This window comes from Ostrea edulis, chromosome 2 (assembly GCF_947568905.1).
Source record: "Ostrea edulis chromosome 2, xbOstEdul1.1, whole genome shotgun sequence".
Classification (NCBI taxonomy): Eukaryota; Metazoa; Mollusca; class Bivalvia; order Ostreida; family Ostreidae; genus Ostrea; species Ostrea edulis.
In genome coordinates this window covers 29,474,807-29,496,724 of record NC_079165.1, presented here as the reverse complement: position 1 = coordinate 29,496,724, position 21,918 = coordinate 29,474,807, and the positions used below count along the sequence as shown (strand labels likewise).

At 35.6% G+C, this 21,918-nt stretch overlaps 1 protein-coding gene across 3 annotated transcripts; it reads left to right on the top strand.

Annotated features, from left to right (window-relative positions):
* Positions 1 to 1,029: 1,029 nt before the first annotated feature.
* On the top strand, positions 1,030 to 21,868 carry LOC125680968 (cap-specific mRNA (nucleoside-2'-O-)-methyltransferase 2-like). Of its 3 annotated transcripts, none has more exons than XM_048920827.2 (12): positions 1,030 to 1,840; positions 4,177 to 4,385; positions 5,022 to 5,219; positions 5,734 to 5,857; positions 11,928 to 12,184; positions 16,404 to 16,580; positions 18,726 to 18,848; positions 19,797 to 19,955; positions 20,238 to 20,363; positions 21,091 to 21,189; positions 21,334 to 21,496; positions 21,596 to 21,868. In XM_048920827.2, the coding sequence occupies exons 1-12, from the start codon at positions 1,381 to 1,383 to the stop codon at positions 21,691 to 21,693; spliced, it is 2,193 nt and encodes a 730-aa protein (XP_048776784.2). In that variant the 5' UTR covers positions 1,030 to 1,380; the 3' UTR covers positions 21,694 to 21,868. The 3 variants fall into 3 exon arrangements, with proteins under 3 accessions (XP_048776784.2, XP_048776788.1, XP_048776785.1); XM_048920831.2 differs by having other exon boundaries at positions 1,049 to 1,147; XM_048920828.2 differs by having other exon boundaries at positions 1,058 to 2,419.
* The last annotated feature ends 50 nt before the right edge of the window (positions 21,869 to 21,918 follow it).

The window sequence follows — 21,918 nt, the reverse complement described above, 5'->3', positions numbered from 1 at the left end:
AAAAAAATGTTAGTAGTAAGCCCTTTGCTACGCGCGGTTATAATACGTTTGTCACAGCAGAAGGTACCATTGTTTTTATTGCCTGTAATATGATACTAATATTCGCCTCACGCCTGCTAAAAGTCTCTTGGCTTAAATCGTTTCCAAGAGTCTTCCATATCTGTTTCATATGTATTGGAATTTTTATTGAACACATATGTTAACGGTATTTTGGAAACTCATCGTCAACTTGGACATTCCCAGATTAATGTAGAAATATTCTACTATCACCTGCATGTATAATGTTTATCTCTCAACTGATTCGATCGATACGCAAGAGCTTGTTCTGCGTATGATCAGTTTTTAAATTGAGGCAAGCTATTGACAAATAAGTTGATGTTACAGGGATTTTAATAGTCTCATTTGAAGTCAGCATTTCGTAAATTCTATGGTCGTTATAATGATCTTATATAAATGAAACTTATCGTCAAGTCGAATTGTCTGACGTGTCACGAAATTGTTGTCTTAGTTAAATTTGACACCATCAATTCTATATACATGTGTAAATATATATAAAAAAGACTAGGGTTGATTCGTGGCGAGTCCCTGTGGATATAACTTTCAGGAAAAGGGGTGATGTTATAAAACTGCAGAAATCCTTCTAGATAGTTTATATATTCATATTCATTCATATGTTGGCATTACTTTTGTATACACCCGAGTTGCAAAGCATATATAATGTACTTATTTTCCCATAAGCTACGTCTACATGTAGTCTGTAGTTAATATTCTAATCTTTTCTAAAATTTCTTTCTTTATAAATTGTTTTTATAAATGCCCTCTGGGCCTAAAATTGAAATAAACTTATATTAATTATGAAATATTTAGATATCTAAACAAGTTATTTCTAAGAGAAAGTTTAATTATGAAATGGTAATTTTTCCATACCGACCTACTGACCTGCTGAACCGAAAAACACGATTGCAAAACAAACATTTCCCTCCCAAAATCAATGAATAGTTACGATTCTAGACTATTTATTGTACGGTTGCATTACAACTTCCGGCATAAACGAAAGTAGATGGCTTGTTCAAGTTGTTGTTTCGATTTACTATGTCTATGGATCAGCATCGAGGGTATCAGCCTCTCAGGGTATCACAATCTCAAAGTTCAATACTTATATAAGGGGGATCACTGAATTAACTTGAATGTGTAATTGAAAACAGACCAATTCAACAATTGCAATGAATACTGAATGGTGAACATTTCAGCTTAAATCGTTATACATACGTACGGTTCTATCCTAAGGTCTAGGTTATGATACGATTTATTTGATTATATCACATTAGTTCATACTGAAGTATAGTATTTTGAACAGAGGGCACTTGCTGATGATATGAAATGGATTTTGTGAGAAAAAGAAAACTGTCTGGAACAGAAAATCAGTTGGATCCAAGTTCCAAACAAAAAATAAAAGTCTTGTTTGATAAAAAGTTTAAATATGAAAAGTCTGACAACTGGCAGTTGCCATCACTAATACACAAAGGATGCAAACAGTGGGCACATCCACTTCTTCAGAGAATGAAGGAAAAACTGAACAGTGTGAAAGACAAGTTGAGTGATAAGGAAATTTATTCATGGCATGAACACACAAAATTCATGAACATTGCAGGCAATGTTATATCTACTGTGAAACAAGTGATTCACCCAGAACTTTGTACACAAGCGTGGTGCAAATTTTATGAAATTTTGTCTGTGTATCCCCTGATTAATTATGAGCTTGAGACGTTAAACACGGTTCATCTCTGTGAAGCACCTGGGGCTTTTGTGACAAGTTTGAATCATTATCTTGTTACTAATGGTAAGTATATTGAAAGTTAATCAGTCTGAATCATTATCTTGTTACTAATGGTAAGTATTGAAAGTTAATCAGTCTGAATCATTATCTTGTTACTAATGGTAAGTATTGAAAGTTAATCAGTCTGAATCACTATCTTGTTACTAATACTGAGTATTGAAAGTTAATCAGTCTGAACCACTATCTTGTTACTAATGGTAAGTATATTGAAAGTTAATCAGTCTGAATCATTATCTTGTTACTAATGGTAAGTATTGAAAGTTAATCAGTCTGAATCACTATCTTGTTACTAATGAATCCCGTGGGGATCCGGGTTAGAATAGGTTCTCAGTACCTCTTTCTTGTCGTAGAAGGCGACTAAATGGGGAGGTCCTTCGGATGAGACCGCAAAAACCGAGGCCCCGTGTCAAAGCAGGTGTGGCACAATAAAGATCCTTCCCTGATCACAGGCCATAAGTGCCGAGCATAGGCCAAAATTTTGCAGCCCTTGGCTTCACTGGCAGTGGTGACGTCTCCATATGAGTGAAATATTCTCAAGAGGGACGTTAAACAATATTCAATCAATCAATCTTGTTACTAATGGTAAGTATTGAAAGTTAATCAGTCTGAATCACTATCTTGTTACTAATGGTAAGTATTGAAAGTTAATCAGTCTGAATCACTATCTTGTTACTAATGGTAAGTATTGAAAGTTAATCAGTCTGAATCACTATCTTGTTACTAATGGTAAGTATTGAAAGTTAATCAGTCTGAATCATTATCTTGTTACTAATGGTAAGTATTGAAAGTTAATCAGTCTGAATCACTATCTTGTTACTAATGGTAAGTATTGAAAGTTAATCAGTCTGAATCATTATCTTGTTACTAATGGTAAGTATTAAATGTTAAATTAGTTAACAGAGTATATAGGCTTATATTGTTAACACAGTTGGCCAGATAGCTCAGTTGGTAGAGCACCTGACTAGAGATTCAGGGAGCCTGGGTTCGAATCCCAGCCTGGTCCGTTGCATTTTCTCCCTTCCTGTTATATTTGGTGCTGTGACCAGCCCCAGGAACTTACAGGTGAAAATTCCTGCCAGGGGATTAAGATCCTGGGTTGATGTCTTCAGGTGTGAAGACATTTATGGAGGGAGGAATGTAGCGGTCAGCCAGGTTCGATCGCCGTTGGCCAGATAGCTCAGTTGGTAGAGCACCTGACTAGAGATTCAGGAGGCCCGGGTTTGAATCCCGGCCTGGTTCGTTGCATTTTCTTTCTTCCTGTTTCAGTGGTATGGTCCAGAGTGTTCACACTAACTGTCAACAAAGCGAAAACAATACTGACTATTAGTGAAATAGAACTTCAGAATCATATGTTGATAAAATGTAAAGACTTTTAAGATATGCTGTATTTAATTTATGTTTTATTATTGAGAATGGTAAGATTTATGATGGATTGAGGCTTGATACACTAAGTAACTAAAAGTATGGTGGTTTGTTTGGGTTTTTTTTGGCAGTAAACTCATATGTCTATCATATCACTTTACTAATGATGGAATGATACAACCAAATTAGATAGGGTACCTATGCTGGTTAGCAATTCTGAAAATTCAAAACATTCCATTGGGATTTGGACCCACTCTAACAAGTTAAAATTCTCTGTCATCATAGATTTCTGGTTGTCTACTAACACATATACCCACAAGGCACTTCAAAAACAATCATTATAAAACATTCTGGGTCAGGTCACTCAAACTGCTAAGAATTTTTCTGTATTTTCAATGTGCAATGTAGAGTCCTCAAGAATATGGAAAAATATAGAAGCCTGGGGCCAGTATAAAGTTATGTGAGTGGTTTTTAGTATAGGGTTTTGGGAAATACTTTGGATTGCAATTGAAGATCACTTTTATGTGATGTCACTCTATCAATGTCAAATGATTGAATTTAAGGAGGATCGAATGCTACACCAGAGAAATTTGATATACTATTACTAGATGAAAAGTGGAGGAATAGGAGGATATGTAAAATAATATTTTGAAATTAAAACTTTCAAATTCACTTTATTTAGTCAACAAATGCAGTTTTAGTGGAAAACGGTTTTTAAAAAAAATTTAAAACCCCTGCTGGACTCGAACCTGCGATCTACACGCAGTTCAGCACTCTTAATGTTCATATCTCTGATAAAATTATTTCATATTGAGAAAAAACGCATAGAGGAGGTACTCTACATTGTCATAATGGCTGACTTCCTTTTAAAACATAAATGAAAATATAAATATCAGCAATATTTGTATATTTCTTTTAGATTCAATTAAGCAGCTCAGTAGGTTAGCACATTGACTTATTATGAAAATGAATTCTAGAATATCAAGGAACATGGACATGGTTAGGAAGCACCTTGAATCCCTACTATGAGGGAAACCCCCTGGGTAAGATGATTGATGATGACCGCTTCATCAAGGGGAGCGTGGATTACTGGTACTTTGGGGAGGACAACACAGGAAATCTCATGGACATCAGTAACTACGAGGGCCTCCTTACTGTCGCATCTACAATGGGAAACATTCAGCTGGTATGTTCTGGATTCATTGTGACAAATGCATTTATCACCTTTTCGGACTGATTGATTCTTCATGTGGGATATTATTTTTGCACTCATGTACATAATTGTATAGACACATTTGAATTGTAGAATTATTGAAGGTTCTTAGGTATGATTTGAGCCACATATTAATGAGAAGCCCGACAGTAATCACTTTGTCCATCTGTCCATCAACACTTTTCACCATCTTTTCATCATTTGTGAGAATATCAGCAGGATTCATAAATACCCCTTTATTCCAAATATTTGTTGGCACAAAAACATATTGCTCATGCAGTCTTTGTAAGGCAAGTGTCCATTTCATTCATTTTCATGGTGATTCGGACACTTGGCCTGTGAAGATGCTCATGTAGAAGATATGAATAATACCCGTCACAAACAATTTTCTGAGTCTGTGATTCACAAATAGTGGTTTCAAAGTTAGTGTACAGTATTTGGTTCAAAGGTTTGTTATGTTGAAATATGACAAATGTGGATTTTGAAGTCACTAGGTCAAAGTCATAATAGCATTTAATATTGTCATGAGGCTATGTCTTCGATGATTAACAGATGTCTGTTTAAAACCAGTGGAAGATGATAATCTTTTGAAGCTGTTGTCTGATCCAGGTTACAGGTGATGGTTCCATTGACTGCCAGGATGACCCAGGAGAACAGGAGCAGATCGTGTCCCTTCTCCATTACTGTGAGGCCCTGGCAGGGATACTTATTCTCTCCCCTGGAGGCAACTTGGTTTTGAAAAAGTTCACTATGTTTGACAGCGAGACTGTCAGTTTGATGTATATACTGTGCTGCTTATTTGAAGAGGTATTTCTTTTTATAACTACAAGAAAATTACATGTAAGGTTATATTATATACTATGAACAGCTCCTGGTTTTTTTTCCCCTTCTTGAAATCTATTATTAAACTGATTTCAGTAATATCACTAAAATCATATGAAAATTGTGATGTCCTATTATTGTTGGAGACAACCACATTTTTTCAGATAAAAAAATTCCTTATGGCATTAGCACAAGTCAGATAGAGTTTTGAACAAAATTAACTCTACAGTTGAACTTTGCTATCTCAAACACTGATATCTCGTATACCATGGTTATGTCGAAGTGAGTTGGAAGTCCAAGCTACATTTTCTTTATGTATTTTAATCTTTTCATCTCAAACCCTCGGATATCGGAAACTTTTTTCTTGACCCCATAGAGTTGGAGATTTGACTGTATAATGTAGGTGAACATTATGGTACAATCCCATTTAGACATTACACTCTCACAAAACAAAACAAAATATTTTTTATTAAGTCATGAATATTTTTCTGTTTTGTAGGTAAATGTTTTCAAACCTGCAACGAGCAAAAGTGGAAATTCTGAAGTGTATGTAATATGTTTAAACTTTCATGGACTTGGAGAAAGAATGAATGAATTTAGACAATTCTGCAAACCATTTTTTGGTGAGTATCATTGTTTTAATGTCAATCTGATATACAGTGTATGTACACATATCAGAAATCTAAATGTGGAAGTTCAAGCTTGTATGTTAAATATCTACATTCCCAATGTTTTTATTACCTTCCATCTCTTTACCAAGTGAAATGATAGCCATTTCTTCATGAATGTGAACGATGTCCGTATGAATCTTGATAGATATAGTACAATTATTTTAATGGCTGGGAATATTCCAACAGAAATGAAAGTACATTATGTAAAATGTAAACATAAAAAATAAATTTCAATTTTAAAAATATGTGGGGGTATGAACAGCAATGCTTTGCGCCAGCATATACAGTGGAGCATCGTTAATCCGGACACTTTGGTTCCCAGCAAAATCGTCCGGATAAATGAAGCGTCCGGATAATTGAATCGCATATTTTCTAGCTTTCCATAAGTAACCAATATATGCCTACTTTATTGATGCATAGTGAATTAAACACATTCTATCATTGGATTTAACCATTTGCATTAGTAAATAAATTATGATAATATTAACATTTACATGTATTTCAAAGCACTAAAATTGTAAGTGTTCAGTGTATTTGCCTGTGCCTACATTGTACATACATATGATCCCAACAAATAGATATACAAAACTGTGTACCGTATGCACTAAAACAAATAATGAAGCACTTTATGTAACTATAAGTAAATAAATCATTAGTAACTAACATAATCATTCACACTTCAAACATTTCATCACACTTTTACTTCTTAAAGAGGTCGGTAATTTCCATCTGTCACGATTCACGGGTTCGACGGTCTGTTAAAACAATCTTCATCGTCCAAAGTTGATATAAGAATTTCGTGATTATCATGTCAGTTGACAACATTCTTTAACCAAAATTCAATCTGCCAGAGTTTATATTTCTTATTCTATAATTATCCAAGACAATATCGGGAGAACAAAATCATTTAAGCTCGTAGTATCAAGACCTACTACTGCTTTGATCTAGTCACGTGCACCTATTATTTTCATGATGCGATAATAACGAAACAAAACTCGGGTGAAACTAACATTACAGGTACATACAGAATTTAATTGTCATTTTCCTTAAAATGGTAATTTTCTCACTTCTACCCAGAGTTTAAAAATTCGAAACCAATAAAGCTCTACAACATCGTAACAAGAATCAATCGTACACAGGTACATTCTACATGCGTGGTATTCTAAACATTAGAAACTTACTACATATACATGTGCATGAACATACATGTATATTTCACGCCAATCACCAGTATAAAATCCAGAATCTAGAAATATAATCTACACTCTTTAGATTTGAATAAGCCGATATCAATTTACGAATCAGTACAACTGATATGTGTAGCAGTTAAAAAAATATCATTACGGCATGATGTTTAATTTATTAATACTATTAGGGTATTGATCAAGACTATAAAATAATATGCTACAGATTTATTTACAAAATTCAACACTACACGCAATAAAGATCTTATGTGCGAAAATTGGCAATACAATGTCTCGATCGGCACGTGCTATCTAACGGACTTATCATCACACACCACCTAATTGGAGGGAGGTGTTGACAGGGTACAGGTAATCGCTTCAATTAGACAGTTTGGCTTGTTTTCTTTATAATTTACGCCTTGCTAAAATTGTCCGACACAGACTTTCCCTAAATAAAATTACCGTCCGGATTAACGGTACAATTTTCAATGCATTATAACGTTTTGTAGTAAAAAGTGACCGTCCGGATCCGGAACGCGAATTTCCGGATTAATGATGCAAAATAATGTATAAAAATTCTGTTCCCTAGAAAAATCGTCCGGAAGGTGAAGCGTCCGGATTAATGGCGTCCGGATTACCGAGGCTCCACTGTATATACTTATCATGAAGCATGTTAGTGTCTCAGTTCATGCCCTCATGTATACATATATATACTTATCATGAAGTGTGTTAGAGTCTCAGTTCATGTATACATATATATACTTATCATGAAGTGTGTTATTATCTCAGTTCATGTATACATATATATACTTATCATGAAGTGTGTTAATGTCTCAGTTCATGTATACATATATATACTTATCATGAAGTGTGTTAGTATCTCAGTTCATGTATACATATATATACTTATCATGAAGTGTGTTAGAGTCTCAGTTCATGTATACATATATATACTTATCATGAAGCATGTTAATGTCTCAGTTCATGTATACATATATATACTTATCATGAAGTGTGTTAGAGTCTCAGTTCATGTATACATATATATACTTATCATGAAGCATGTTAATGTCTCAGTTCATGTATACATATATATACTTATCATGAAGTGTGTTAATATCTCAGTTCTTGTATACATATATATACTTATCATGAAGTGTGTTAGTATCTCAGTTCATGTATACATATATATACTTATCATGAAGTGTGTTAGTATCTCAGTTCATGTATACATATATATACTTATCATGAAGCATGTTAATGTCTCAGTTCATGTATACATATATATACTTATCATGAAGCATGTTAATGTCTCAGTTCATGTATACATATATATACTTATCATGAAGTGTGTTAGTATCTCAGTTCATGTATACATATATATACTTATCATGAAGTGTGTTAGAGTCTCAGTTCATGTATACATATATATACTTATCATGAAGTGTGTTAATGTCTCAGTTCATGTATACACATATATACTTATCATGAAGTGTGTTAGTGTCTCAGTTCATGTATACACATATATACTTATCATGAAGTGTGCTAGAGTCTCAGTTCATGTATACATATATATACTTATCATGAAGTGTGTTAGAGTCTCAGTTCATGTATACATATATATACTTATCATGAAGTGTGTTAGTATCTCAGTTCATGTATACATATATATACTTATCATGAAGTGTGTTAGAGTCTCAGTTCATGTATACATATATATACTTATCATGAAGTGTGTTAGTATCTCAGTTCATGTATACATATATATACTTATCATGAAGTGTGTTAATGTCTCAGTTCATGTATACATATATATACTTATCATGAAGTGTGTTAATGTCTCAGTTCATGTATACATATATATACTTATCATGAAGTGTGTTAATGTCTCAGTTCATGTATACATATATATACTTATCATGAAGTGTGTTAATGTCTCAGTTCATGTATACATATATATACTTATCATGAAGTGTGTTAATGTCTCAGTTCATGTATACATATATATACTTATCATGAAGTGTGTTAGTATCTCAGTTCATGTATACATATATATATACTTATCATGAAGTGTGTTAGTATCTCAGTTCATGTATACATATATATACTTATCATGAAGTGTGTTAGTATCTCAGTTCATGTATACATATATATACTTATCATGAAGTGTGTTAATGTCTCAGTTCATGTATACATATATATACTTATCATGAAGTGTGTTAGTATCTCAGTTCATGTATACATATATATACTTATCATGAAGTGTGTTAGTGTCTCAGTTCATGTATACATATATATACTTATCATGAAGTGTGTTAATGTCTCAGTTCATGTATACATATATATACTTATCATGAAGTGTGTTAGTGTCTCAGTTCATGTATACATATATATACTTATCATGAAGTGTGTTAGTGTCTCAGTTCATGTATACATATATATACTTATCATGAAGTGTGTTAGAGTCTCAGTTCATGCCCTCATGTATACATATATATTTTTAGGTCACCTGAATTCATTCAGGTGACCTATTGCTATCTGTTTTTGTCCGTCGTTGTTCGTCGTGCGTCGTGCGTTAACATTTGAACATTTTCAGCTTCTTCTCTGAAACCCCTGAACCAATTTCAACCAATTTTGGCATATAGCATCTGTGGGTGAAGGGGAACAAAAATTGTGAAATTCGTGGTCCCTGCCCCCCTGGGGCCTGAGGGGTGGGGCAAAAACCATCAAAATGAGTGTAATTTTAAAAAATCTTCTTCTTTACTCCTGGACATCAAGAAGCCAAACTGTGGGCATAATTATAATGAGCATTGAGCCCTCTACCAAAATTGTGAAATTCATGGCCCCTGGGGCAGGGGTTCTTGTGTTAGGGTGGGGCTCTATTGGTCATATAGTGAAGATGTAGAAATTCTTTGAAAATCTTCCCTGTCTCTGGGTATTAAGTAGACAAACTAATAGCATGGTAATGATGAGCAAGGATGCCTCTTTATACCCCCCGCAACAAGTTGTGGGGGGGTATACTGGAATCGAGTTGTCCGTCCGTCCGTCCGTCTGTAGATGCAATGGTTTCTGGGCTCTAAAGCATTATCCTTTCCACCTACCGTCACCATATCATATATATGGACTACCCATGGGATGAAGATGTTCCCTATCGATTTTGGGGTCAAAAGGTCAAAGGTCAAGCACACTGGACATCGAAGTAGCAATATGGTTTCCGGGCTCTAAAGTGTTATCCTTTCCACCTACAGTCACCATATCATACATATGGACTACCCATAGGATGAAGATGTTCCCTATCGATTTTAGGGTCAAAAGGTCAAAGGTCAAGCGCACTGGACATTGAAGTAGTAATATGGTTTCCGGGCTCTAAAGCGTTATCCTTTCCACCTACAGTCACCATATCATATATATGGACTACTAATGGGATGAAGATGATCCCTATCGATTTTGGGATCAAAAGGTCAAAGGTCAAGCGCACTGGACATTGAAGTAGCAATATGGTTTCCGGGCTCTAAAGCGTTATCCTTTCCACCTACAGTCACCATATCATATATATGGACTACTAATGGGATGAAGATGATCCCTATCGATTTTGGGGTCAAAAGGTCAAATGCACTGGACATTGAAGTAGCAATATGGTTTCCGGGCTCTAAAGCGTTATCCTTTCCACCTACAGTCACCATATCATACATATGGACTACCCATGGGATGAAGATGTTCCCTATCGACTTTGGGGTCAAAAGGTCAAAGGTCATGCGCACTGGACATCGAAGTAGCAACACTCAGAAAAGATGTAGTTTATACCTATTACCAACACCCTTTGGGAGATTGGGGTAAGCGGGGGGTATTCTTAGTGAGCATTGCTCACAGTACCTCTTGTTAAAAATTGTGAAATTCATGGCCCCTGGATCAGGGGTTCTGGTGCTAGGGTGGGGCTCTATAAGTCATATAATGAAAGTGCATTAATTCATTGAAAATCTTCTTCTCTGTCCTTGGGTATTAAGTAGACAAACCAATAGCATGATTATGATGAGCAAGGATGCCTCTTTCAAAATTGTGAAATTTATGGCCCCTGGGTCAGGGGTTCTGGTATTAGGGTGGGGCCCTATTGATCATATAGTGAAAATGCATTTTATTTCTTTGAAAATCTTCTCCTCTGCTGCTGGGTATTAAGTAGACAAACTAATAGTATGATAATGATGATCAAGGATGCTTCTTTCAAAACTGAAATTTATGGCCCCTAGGTCAGGGGTTCTGGTGCAAAGGCAGGGCTGACCACATAGCTATTCAATGTTTCTTCCATCCAAAAGTAAAATTCTTATATTTAAACACAAACCTAATTCAAACATTGGAAGGTTGTTACATGATACTCAGGTGACCTATAAGGCCCCTGGGCCTCTTGTTTAAAAAATGGCCTTTATTTTTTAAAAAGAGTACAACTGTATTGCCAATGTAATATATCTAAATAATAGCATACGCAGTGACAGTCATCATAACAGGTAAGATATATACACACAGGACATAACCTATGCTGACAAAATAAACAAACAGCCCTGTTGAACATAACACTATGCCAAAGTCCACTAATGTTATCAAAACCAAAGAATGCCACAATCAGTTATTTCACGATATAAATTGAGCATCAGCATAATTTAATAACAGAAAATAATCTCAGTATTGTCTATGGAGAAATTTTGTTTGGAAATTTAGGAAGTCAAACATTATTCCTTGACCTTAGAGGTCATCCCACCAAATGCAGTCACTCATTATTCCTTGACCTTAGAGGTCATCCCATCAAATGCAGTCGCTCATTATTCTTCAAGTGTTTATTTTTACAGAGGATGGGAGGCCTGACTTCAGATTCCCTGAGAACTGTCTCCCTCCCGAGTTCATGTCTGAACACATCAGGATTTGTACACAGTTCACAGATCTACAGATGGAGACAATTGACTGTAACTTGAACCACTATCCTTGTGTGTCTGAACATTACATTCAGTGGATGGAAAGTGTTAAAGATGCCTGTGCTGATTTTTTCTTAAACACGTACAATCTTCAATCTATCCCAGGACAGAGGAAGATGCTGCCATACAAAAAGGTATCTAATTCATGTTGACAATTCACATCACTTGAACTTAGTGGTAGACACTCAGAGAGCTGGAGCAGGAATCTGTTGTTTTTAGCTCACCTGAGTCAAAGGTTCATTTTGTTCTTTGTTGTCATCACAAACTTTTAACATTTTTACTTCTCCAGAACTGCTTTGCCTCATTCAACCAAACTTTGCATAGTGTCCTTAGGTATAAAAGGTTAATGTTTGTTCAATGAGGGAGCTGCTCTTTTTCAAAGGGAGATAAGTAAAAATTGGGTACCTACCTATCCTCTTCGTGCCCGGTGGCACATAAGGCTGATACCAGATCCCTCCATTTGTTTCTATCCATAGCCATCTTTTCTACTTCCTTCCAGGTTTTTCCCATCTTCTTTATATCACTTTCTATAGTCCTTCTCCATGTCTCTCTAGGTCTTCCTCTGCTTCTCTTTCCTTCTGCTGGAGTCCATTTAAGTGCTGTTTTTGTGATGGATTCGTTTCCTTTTCTGATGACATGGCCAATCCATCTAAACTGTCTTTGTTTAATCATTGTGATTAGATCTTTCTGCCCTGTTCTTTTATATAGATCTTTGTTTGATATTTTCCTGGGCCAGTAGATCTTGCATATTTTCCTTAGACATTTTGTGTGGAATCCGGACAGCCTTTTATTATCTTTTTGCGTTAGTCTCCAACATTCTGCACCATACAGCAAGACTGATAGGACATTGCTCTGGTATAGTCTGATCTTTGTCTTTTCGCTGATGTTACTAGTCCTCCATATTTTATTAAGTTGGTGAAAGGAAGCTTTTGCCTTCTGTAATCTGCTGGTGATGTCTTTTTCTGTTGCGTTGTTTTTGCTAATTGTGCTTCCAAGGTATGTAAACTCATTTACTTCTTCCAAGTTCTCATTTTCTAATTTTATTTGTGGTGGTGCAGGAACAAACTGCATGGTCTTTGTTTTCTTCTTGTTTATTTTAAGGCCGATCTTGTTAGCATTTATATTCAATTCGTTTGTTTTCTTTTGAAGATGGTTAGCAGTAGATGATATTAATGCGATGTCGTCAGCAAAATCTATGTCTTCTAGCATAGATGTCAGTGTCCATCTAATTCCTCTGCGTTTGTTCCCAACAGTTCTTCTCATAACCCAATCGATTGCAATTAAGAAAAGCATAGGTGACATAATGCATCCCTGGCATACTCCACTTGTTATGTTAAACCAGTTTGTCAGTGTGTTGTTATGTATGACACTGCATGAAAAGTTGTTGTAAAAACTTTTGATGATGTTAATGAATTTTTCTGGGCATCCATACGTTTTGAGTATCTTCCAAAGGCTCTCTCTGTGTATGCTGTCAAAAGCCTTTTCAAAGTCAATGAAATTTATGTGTACTTTGCTGTTCCACTCAATACACTGTTCTATGATATTTCTTAATGTAAATATATGGTCGATACAGCCTACACCTGGTCGAAATCCAGCCTGTTCTTTCCTGATGATATCATTTATGGCATCACTGAGTCTCATATAGATGATTTTGCAGAATATTTTGCTTGGCACAGACAACAGGGTAACACCACGCCAGTTTGTACATTCCGTTTTATCCCCTTTCTTTGGAAGCTTTACAATAAGACCCCTTAACCAGTCCGCAGGTAGTACTTCGTTGGCCCATATCTTATTAAAAAGTTCGTAAAGTTTATCAGCTATTGGTTTCGGATCTGCTTTTAGCATTTCTGCGCTGATGTTGTCGATACCTGATGCCTTGTTGTTCTTCAGACTTTTTATTGCTTTTAATATTTCATCTTTGGTTGGTGGTTCAAGATTTGCTTCGAATGTTTCGAATGTTTCGAATATTTCTAATGTATCACCAATAGCTTCGTCTATGTCTGGGAAGGCTGAGGGCATTGGTCTATTGAGAACCTCGCTAAAGTGTTCTGCCCATCTCTCTAGTTGTTTTTCATCTAAGGTTATCTTATTTCCATTTTTATCTTTTATGATGGAGCTTCCGCTGTTATATTTCCCAGACAATTCTCTTGTGATTTTGAAAATTTCTCCTTGTTGACCTTTTTTTGCTGCCTCTTCTGCCTCGCTTGCTTTTGCTTCAAAATATTCCCTTTTATCTTTCCTTAACTTTCTTTTGGTCTCTTTATTGCATTCAGAGTATTCTTTACTGTATTTAGCTGTTACTCGTTCTGATCTTGCATTCTGCTTTTTCTGTTTAAGAAGTCTTCTCTTGTCAATCAGCTTCCATGTATCCAGTTGTATCCAGTCTTTGTCTGATCTTGTCTTAGTGCCAAGCACATCTGCACTGGTCTGTATGATACTGTCTCGAAACGCATTCCAGTTGTTTTCCAAACCCTCTCCTGTATCTCCAAGTGCCTGAAATCTATTTCTCAGTGTCAAAGAGAACTTTTTCTGTATACCTGGATCTCTCAGTCTTGTTGTATGGTACTTTATTCTTGTTGTCTCTGATCTTTTCACGGTTTTTCTCAGGTGGATTCTGATTTTTGCTAACAATAAGTGATGGTCACTGCCTACATCTGCACCCCGTCGAACGATGGCATTTTCTAACGAGTGCCTCCATTTTCCGTTTATTATGATGTGGTCAATTTGGTTACTGTCCCTACCATTTGGAAATATCCATGTTTTCTTATGTATTTCTTTGTGTGGGAATATAGTGCCACCTATCACACAGTTGTTCAACTCACAGATGTCAACCAATCTTTCACCATTGTCGTTTATAGTCCCACATCCATGTTTTCCCATTGATTTCTCACGTCCTTCATTTGAACTTCCAACTTTGGCATTCAGGTCTCCGATTATCAGGAGTACGTCATGTGTTGGTACTTTATCTATTGCCTTCTGTAGTTGTTGGTAGAAGGTGTCTTTCTGTTCTTCCTCTGCATCATTTGTTGGAACATAGCAGACTATAATTGATGTTTTGACGTAATTACCATTAAATCTTGCTGTCATTAACCGTTCATTAATTGGTTCCCATTCTATCATGCTTTTCTTTGCTGTTGGTGTCATGATGATGGCTACCCCTTCTCTGTGGTTGTTATCATCTCTTCCTGAGTATATGATGGTATTACGAGAGTTAGTTGTTATTATTCTGTTTCCTGTCCATCTGCTTTCACTAACTCCCAGAATTTGAATGTTATATTTATTCATCTCTCTTTCTATCTGTGCAGCTTTGCCCGTCTCGTACATTGTCCGCACGTTCCATGCCCCAATGTAACAAGATTGCTTTGGATGCAATAATGATGGTCTAGTCGTGCTGTGAGCATTCATTTGTCCAGTCTGGTTTCCAGATGGGAGATCACCATTATTGTCCTGATGTTGAGTTTGGTTTTGGTTCTGGTTTTCAGTTTCCGTAACAAGAACGTTTTTACAGGGTGGAGCAGTTAACACCACGCCAAACCTCCGCACTGTTGGACCGGGTTTACTTTAAGGGTTGTCCTTCCCATAGACGATTGCAGTTCCCACTACTTTCGAGCTCTATCTACCCGGATTTTCTGTCTGGATTTACTTCCATAGCCTTTGACTTTCCCAAGCCACCCACAAGGCAGTTGGGCTATTTTACCCATAGCTGGGGCAAGGTTGGTGAGTGCTAGGGTATATCCACACGCCGGTGGGCCTACACACTGCACCTCTAGGGTCCTTGCTACTCCGAGATCCTTTACAATTTAGCCTAGGATGCTAGACCCTAGTGTACCGTGTGCTGCCGCTTGGAGGCACTGTAAAAGTCTTGGACTGGTAGAGGCTTTGTACTGGCAAGAAAGACTGACGCACTCGGCTTTCCTTTCACCTACAAGTAGGTTAGCCAGCGGCAGAAGCAGAGTCTTCGACTCCCCCTGTACTAGACGCATATCCAGCCCCTGTGGCATTTGCAGTATCCTTGTATATATGTATTACATGTCTACCACTACCACTAGCACACAAAAAAAAAATTGGGTGAGCTGTATAAAATATCTTCTTATGAAGTATAAAACATGGTCACATTTCTTTCCAATTTTTTCAGTGTATCAGTATTGTACAAAATCCTGCCCATAAGGGGGATGGAACCCTGTCCTACAAATATTGATATACTGACTAAACTTACAAGTAAACAATTTTCTTGGTTTTGTAGGTCATTGCACAGATAGATTTGAGAAGAGTAATCTTCCTTTCATTACTTCTCTTTGCAGCAAAAGGTGTTCAGCACACTTAATTTTAAGTACATGTTAATCTTACTTTCAGAAAAAGAAAACTGGTAAGGGTTGGTCTCAAGACAAATTATTTCCTGCTGTGGTAGTAGAAAAGTACAGGAAAGGAACTTTCAATGACAGACAGAAGTTAGTGGGAGCATCTCTACAGGAACAAATAAAATTGATTGATCCATACAAAGTAGAAAAACCAAAGGCGTTTTGTTTTCAGGTAAGCTATGAATGAGCAAGGGCTGTTCCATTTCAATTAACTTAAGGGAGGGGGACACAACATTTTTTTTTTTAGCTCACCTGAGCTGAAAGCTCAAATGAACTATTCTGATCACCCGTTGTCCGTCTGTCTGTAAACTTTTCACATTTTCGACTTCTTCTCCAGAACCAAGGGGCCAATTTCAAACAAACTTGGCAAAAAGCATCTTTGGCTGAAGGGGATTCAAGTTTGTTCAAATGAAGTTATTGAATATCTGACCTATTCAATATCTCATAAACTATTCAGGGTTGATCTTTCATATTTTGTGTATAGATTTCTTATGGCAAGACCTTTTATTTCATACAATGAACTTTGACCTTGAAATTTGACCTACTTTAAAGAAAATGTAATCTCTTAAAGGGACTAGTTCACGATTTTTTAACAAAATATTTTTTATTTTTTATGTGAAACATTAAGAATATACCTCATTTAATGTTGACAGCCAACATTTTGACCATCCGAATGCAAAAATAAAAGCAATATTTTAGTCTTAAATCTGTGTTATGTAAACAAAGACTCGAGTCTTTTCATGTATACAAACACACCAGGGAAATGTTAATTTTGTAATATAAAGCATCTAAATTTTGCATAGTCACAAATTTTAACTTTTAGATGACACAATTTACCTGAAGAAAGCTTGAAATGTGAAAGATATAATAAACTTAGATCAATAACCATTTCTTTTGAAAATTTCGTAAACAAAAACATACCGCAATCATTGTTTACAAAACAAAAAATGAACTCTCTAATATGAGCTTCTGTGTATAACCTTAATTTTTGTGTGAAATCTTTTAAACACAATAGACAGTAGATTCTGATCATCAAAAGTGAAAAACAAAATTTTGGGGGAAATCGTGAATCAGTCCCTTTAAATATCTTCAGAACTATTGTAGGTGGAGGTTTTATATTTTGTTTGTAGTTTTAGTTTTTAGCTCACCTTAGCTGAAAGCTCAAGTGAGCTTTTCTGATTGCCTGTTGTCCGTCGTCTGTCTGTAAACTTTTCACATTTTCGACTTCTCCAGAACCATTGGGCCAATTCCAACCAAACTTAGGTGATCAAAGTTTCACATGGGAATAAATAGGGAAAATCTTTAAAAATCTTCTTCTCAAGAACCACTGGGCCAGAAGAGCTGAGATTTACATGAAAGCTTCCTGACATAGTGCAGATTCAAGTTTGTTAGTATCATGTTCCCCCGGATGTAGGTTGGGGGCACAATATAGGGATCAAAGTTTTATATGTGAATTTATAGGGAAAATCTTTAAATATGGGCCAAGGTGACTCAGGTGAGCGATGTGGTCCATGGGCCTCTTGTTTTATGACGAGACCTTGTGATACAATCATATTTGATCTTGTGACTTTGACCTACATTCTTTTAAAACCTGACCTAATCAATATCTCCTGAGCTATTTGAGGTAAAGTTTTTATATTTTGTTTACAAGTTTCTTATGGAAAGACCTTGATATACTTCAGTTTTGACCTACTCTTGATAGAAATCTTACCTATTCAATATCTCTTGAACTATTTAAGAAAGAGCTTTCATATTACATGTATGTACAGTATGTAGATTCTTAAGGCACAGTCTTCATATTGTACCATAATATATGACCTTGTGACCTTGTTCTTTTCCAGAACTGCAAGATCATGTTAGTCATATTGGTGTTGAGGCATCGCTGCGTTATGTGAATTCATTTACAGTTATGTTGTGATCCTTTGGGGTTAGGTTGTTGGGGCTGCAATATGGGGTCAAAATTTTTCATTGGAATAAAGACTGATAAAAAAATCTTTTAAAAATCACAAAAGCTGAATGAAGGTAAGCGATATGGCCCATGGGCCTCTTATTAGATCAAAGAAAAAATCTAATACATGTACCAAAATTAGATTAAAACATATGTACCTCCTCTACAATCTTGCCTTTATGACATCATAAGAAAAATGAAAATGCTTGTCTGACATAAATATCCTCTTCCAAGTAGATTCTAATGGAACATCCTTGAGATCAACATAATCTATCAAGAATGAATTTATCAAACTGATATTCTTTGATTCTTAGAAAAAGGTTATGTAGAAGAATAAAACATTCTTTTTCCTACCTATTCCTGTACTAGTCAGGGCTGGAACCTGTTACAGAGATAGAAAGCTGGACTTTATCACATGGAAGGCCTGTCATGGAAGTACAAAGTTCCTGCTTTTGTGCTGGAAAGCTCGTGCAACAAATCAATCTTTTGCAGGTACTATACAAGATACTTTTAAAGTTTTCTATGTTCAAGGTTTTTATGCTGTAATCAATCTAATTACAGTCTACTCTGTGTGTAGTCTACACCGGATATATTGAAATCAGGGGACCTACCTGAATTGTTCATTGTATCCAAAGTTCAATATAACCATTGTTAAACTATATAGACAATGTTAACTGGGGATTTACTTTTACTTTAATATAACAGATAGTTCAATATAAGTGACTTCAATATAAGTGGAGTAGACTGTAGATCCTTTTATTGGCTTACAAAGTTCACTACACGGGGATCTAATAACATCCCATTGTGGCAGACATTAGAGTGACAGTGCGATAATGAAGACGGGGATTTCCCATCAAACATTTCATGTTGATCTGTTATTATATGCTACACATATACATGTAGTTGATTAGCAAAAAATAACCTTTAATGGCTACCACATGAGATGACACATATGCTTCTGCATAAGCTAACATGAAACACACTAAACATGTAAACGACAATTTCCCTGCACCAACGCCATGCAGAATGGTGCTTAAATGTGTCGAGTTTAATTTGTATTACAGTCTGTAACATTTTATTTTAAAAGTCCCATATGTATACATGTGCAACCAAACGTAAATACAGTCTTTAAAGTCTCAACTTTCGAAGTTAACAGTTTTGTGATTGGCTAAATCAGTATACAATGATTATTCTTTATCTTGGGTTATTATCAGAATGCAATGTTGTTGGATGTAAGTGTAACGAGTATGCAAGCAGAAGCTATTATCTGATTTTAATTAGATTGGTACATAGATAGAATAATGTATCAATATGAAAGTTAGATATTTAAAAAGGAACTTTGCACATGTAAATTACACCTACTTAACACTACCCCTTTCTTGGATGTACCAGAGAAAAAGGATATACATGTACAAATGATTGAAATTAAACACTTTTCAGAGATATCACAGATCTGATGTGGAGATCATGGACCTGGTTGTAGAAGCTTTGTCTGTATTGTATTCAGAGATTCACGTTCCACTGACACTTGCTATCAGCGACACAGTTCAGAAGCATGTTACTCTACAGAACATCCAGGATGTGGTCTTTGTGAACAAGGTAAGCAGTAAATGACACTATAAGTAAGAAAGTTCAGGTGCATATTACTCTACAGAACATCCAGGATGTGGTCTTTGTGAACAAGGTAAGCAGTAAATCCAGGATGTGGTCTTTTTGAATAAGGTAAGCAGTAATGTATCAACTGATCAGCAATTAATAATAATGTACTTCAATGAGTGCATATTGTTTATTAGACAATATGAAACTGGACTAGAGTTTTTGAGCTTGAGTTTTTCATTTATTTTTTTTTTTTTGGTAATTTTTTTTAAATTCTCTTTTTAGTGTATTAGTGTGCATTCCTTAGACGTTGGACATGATGAAAATGTCTGCCATGTGATGGGGGTTTGCTCACCAAATGAATTGGGGTCTCAAATTTTCTTACTGGAAGAAGTTATTTTTCTGCTTCAGGTAAGTAATTTTTTTGAAAATAATCCCAATTTGACCTGCAATACTGGTACATGTTTTTCACTCTTATCAGAGATGGTTGAACATGGATCCATTAATTTCTTTAAATTAGCAAAATTTGACAGGGCTAGAATGAAATAATTTTTCAATGTGCACATAACTATAACACAGGGCCAAAATGACCGTGTAGAAAGTACACCCACAGTTGTTAGGACTATTGATATCGCCCTGAATAGCTCAGGGGTTAGAGCACCCGATTAATAATGCAAGGGTCCTGGGTTTGATTCCCAGTCCAGCCATTTTCCCCTCTATTACACATGTAAAGGAATCAGCTCTACAAGGTCTTTGTAGATGTATCGACACACACATGCTTGGCATTAATACAAATTATTCACATATCCTGAAAATCGAGTACCAACAATGTAGTTTCAAAATATATAAAAATTTTGTGCAATATGTCATGCTCCTGTATGTAGAATTGACAGCCTCAGTCAACATAATGCCTTTCTATGTGATTTTGTTATATTTAATTTTCATACATATAAAATATCCCATATCCAATGGTTAGGTTGGAATGTAGGGGTTTGTAAAAATCCTAGCAGAAAATGTACACAAGAATGACCCATGCACAATAAAATTGGTTGTTTTTTGTTAAGTCTCACGATGCAGTTGAGCTAAATATAAGTACATTTGTGCATAATAAAGTAGATTAGGGGATTATTTTTTCCAGAATATTAAAGCAGGAAGTTCATCTGTTTGGATATTTCCTGCCTGCCTCCTGAGATGGACAGCTGGAGTTGTCTTTCTTCTATCAGTCTGTTTTCAAAAGGTTAGTCATTCGAGGCCATTAGCTGGCACTGCAGTTACTGAATTAAATTTACCAATGTATAGATTGCAACAATGTTACCATGTGCATGAAAAAGGGAAGTGTACACTCATTTCATTTACAAAATTACCCAATTTGAAAATTTAGGTGCTACTGGTTCCCTCCCCTTCTTCATCGCTAAATCAGGCTCTAGTGTGTGCGCGCTACAAAGAAGACACATCTTCTATTTTATCCCACATGGAGAAGGTTGTCGAAAGATCAAAACAAGACACGCTACTGGAGATCGTCCCCATTCAAATATTACTTAACGGTAATTATATTGTATATTCCTTTTATTGGAATGCAGAGATGCATTAAAATTTTTAAAAATATTCTAAAAATATTTTATTAATGTGCTTTGTCTTTCCAGATGAGGAATTTACTTACTTTTTAAGAAACAGCAATGAATATCTGATCAAATGCTTCATTAATGAATCCCTGCAGAGAATTCAGAGAGAAAGAAAATGAGTGAATTCATGTTGTGACCAAAAGCTATTAGATGTGGGCTTTTTTCAAAGGCAGCTCTGTTCCTTCAAAAGTGTATTAATATTGCGATATATCCCAAAGGCAGACAAACTACGTTTTCTATGACTTCAATTTCTTTCAATATACAAAATGAAGCCAAATAAAATGTTTATAAAAATTCTCTCTTAACAGGAGTTATCCATTTGCAATTAACACAAGTATAATTTA

Coding starts and splice junctions, on each gene's coding strand:
- LOC125680968 (XM_048920827.2), top strand. CDS start 1,381: ATGGATTTTGTGAGAAAAAGAAAACTGTCTGGAACAGAAAATCAGTTG. Junction 12,185..16,403: donor AGATGCTGCCATACAAAAAG/GTATCTAATTCA, acceptor TCTTACTTTCAG/AAAAAGAAAACTGGTAAGGG. Junction 21,190..21,333: donor TATCAGTCTGTTTTCAAAAG/GTTAGTCATTCG, acceptor TTGAAAATTTAG/GTGCTACTGGTTCCCTCCCC.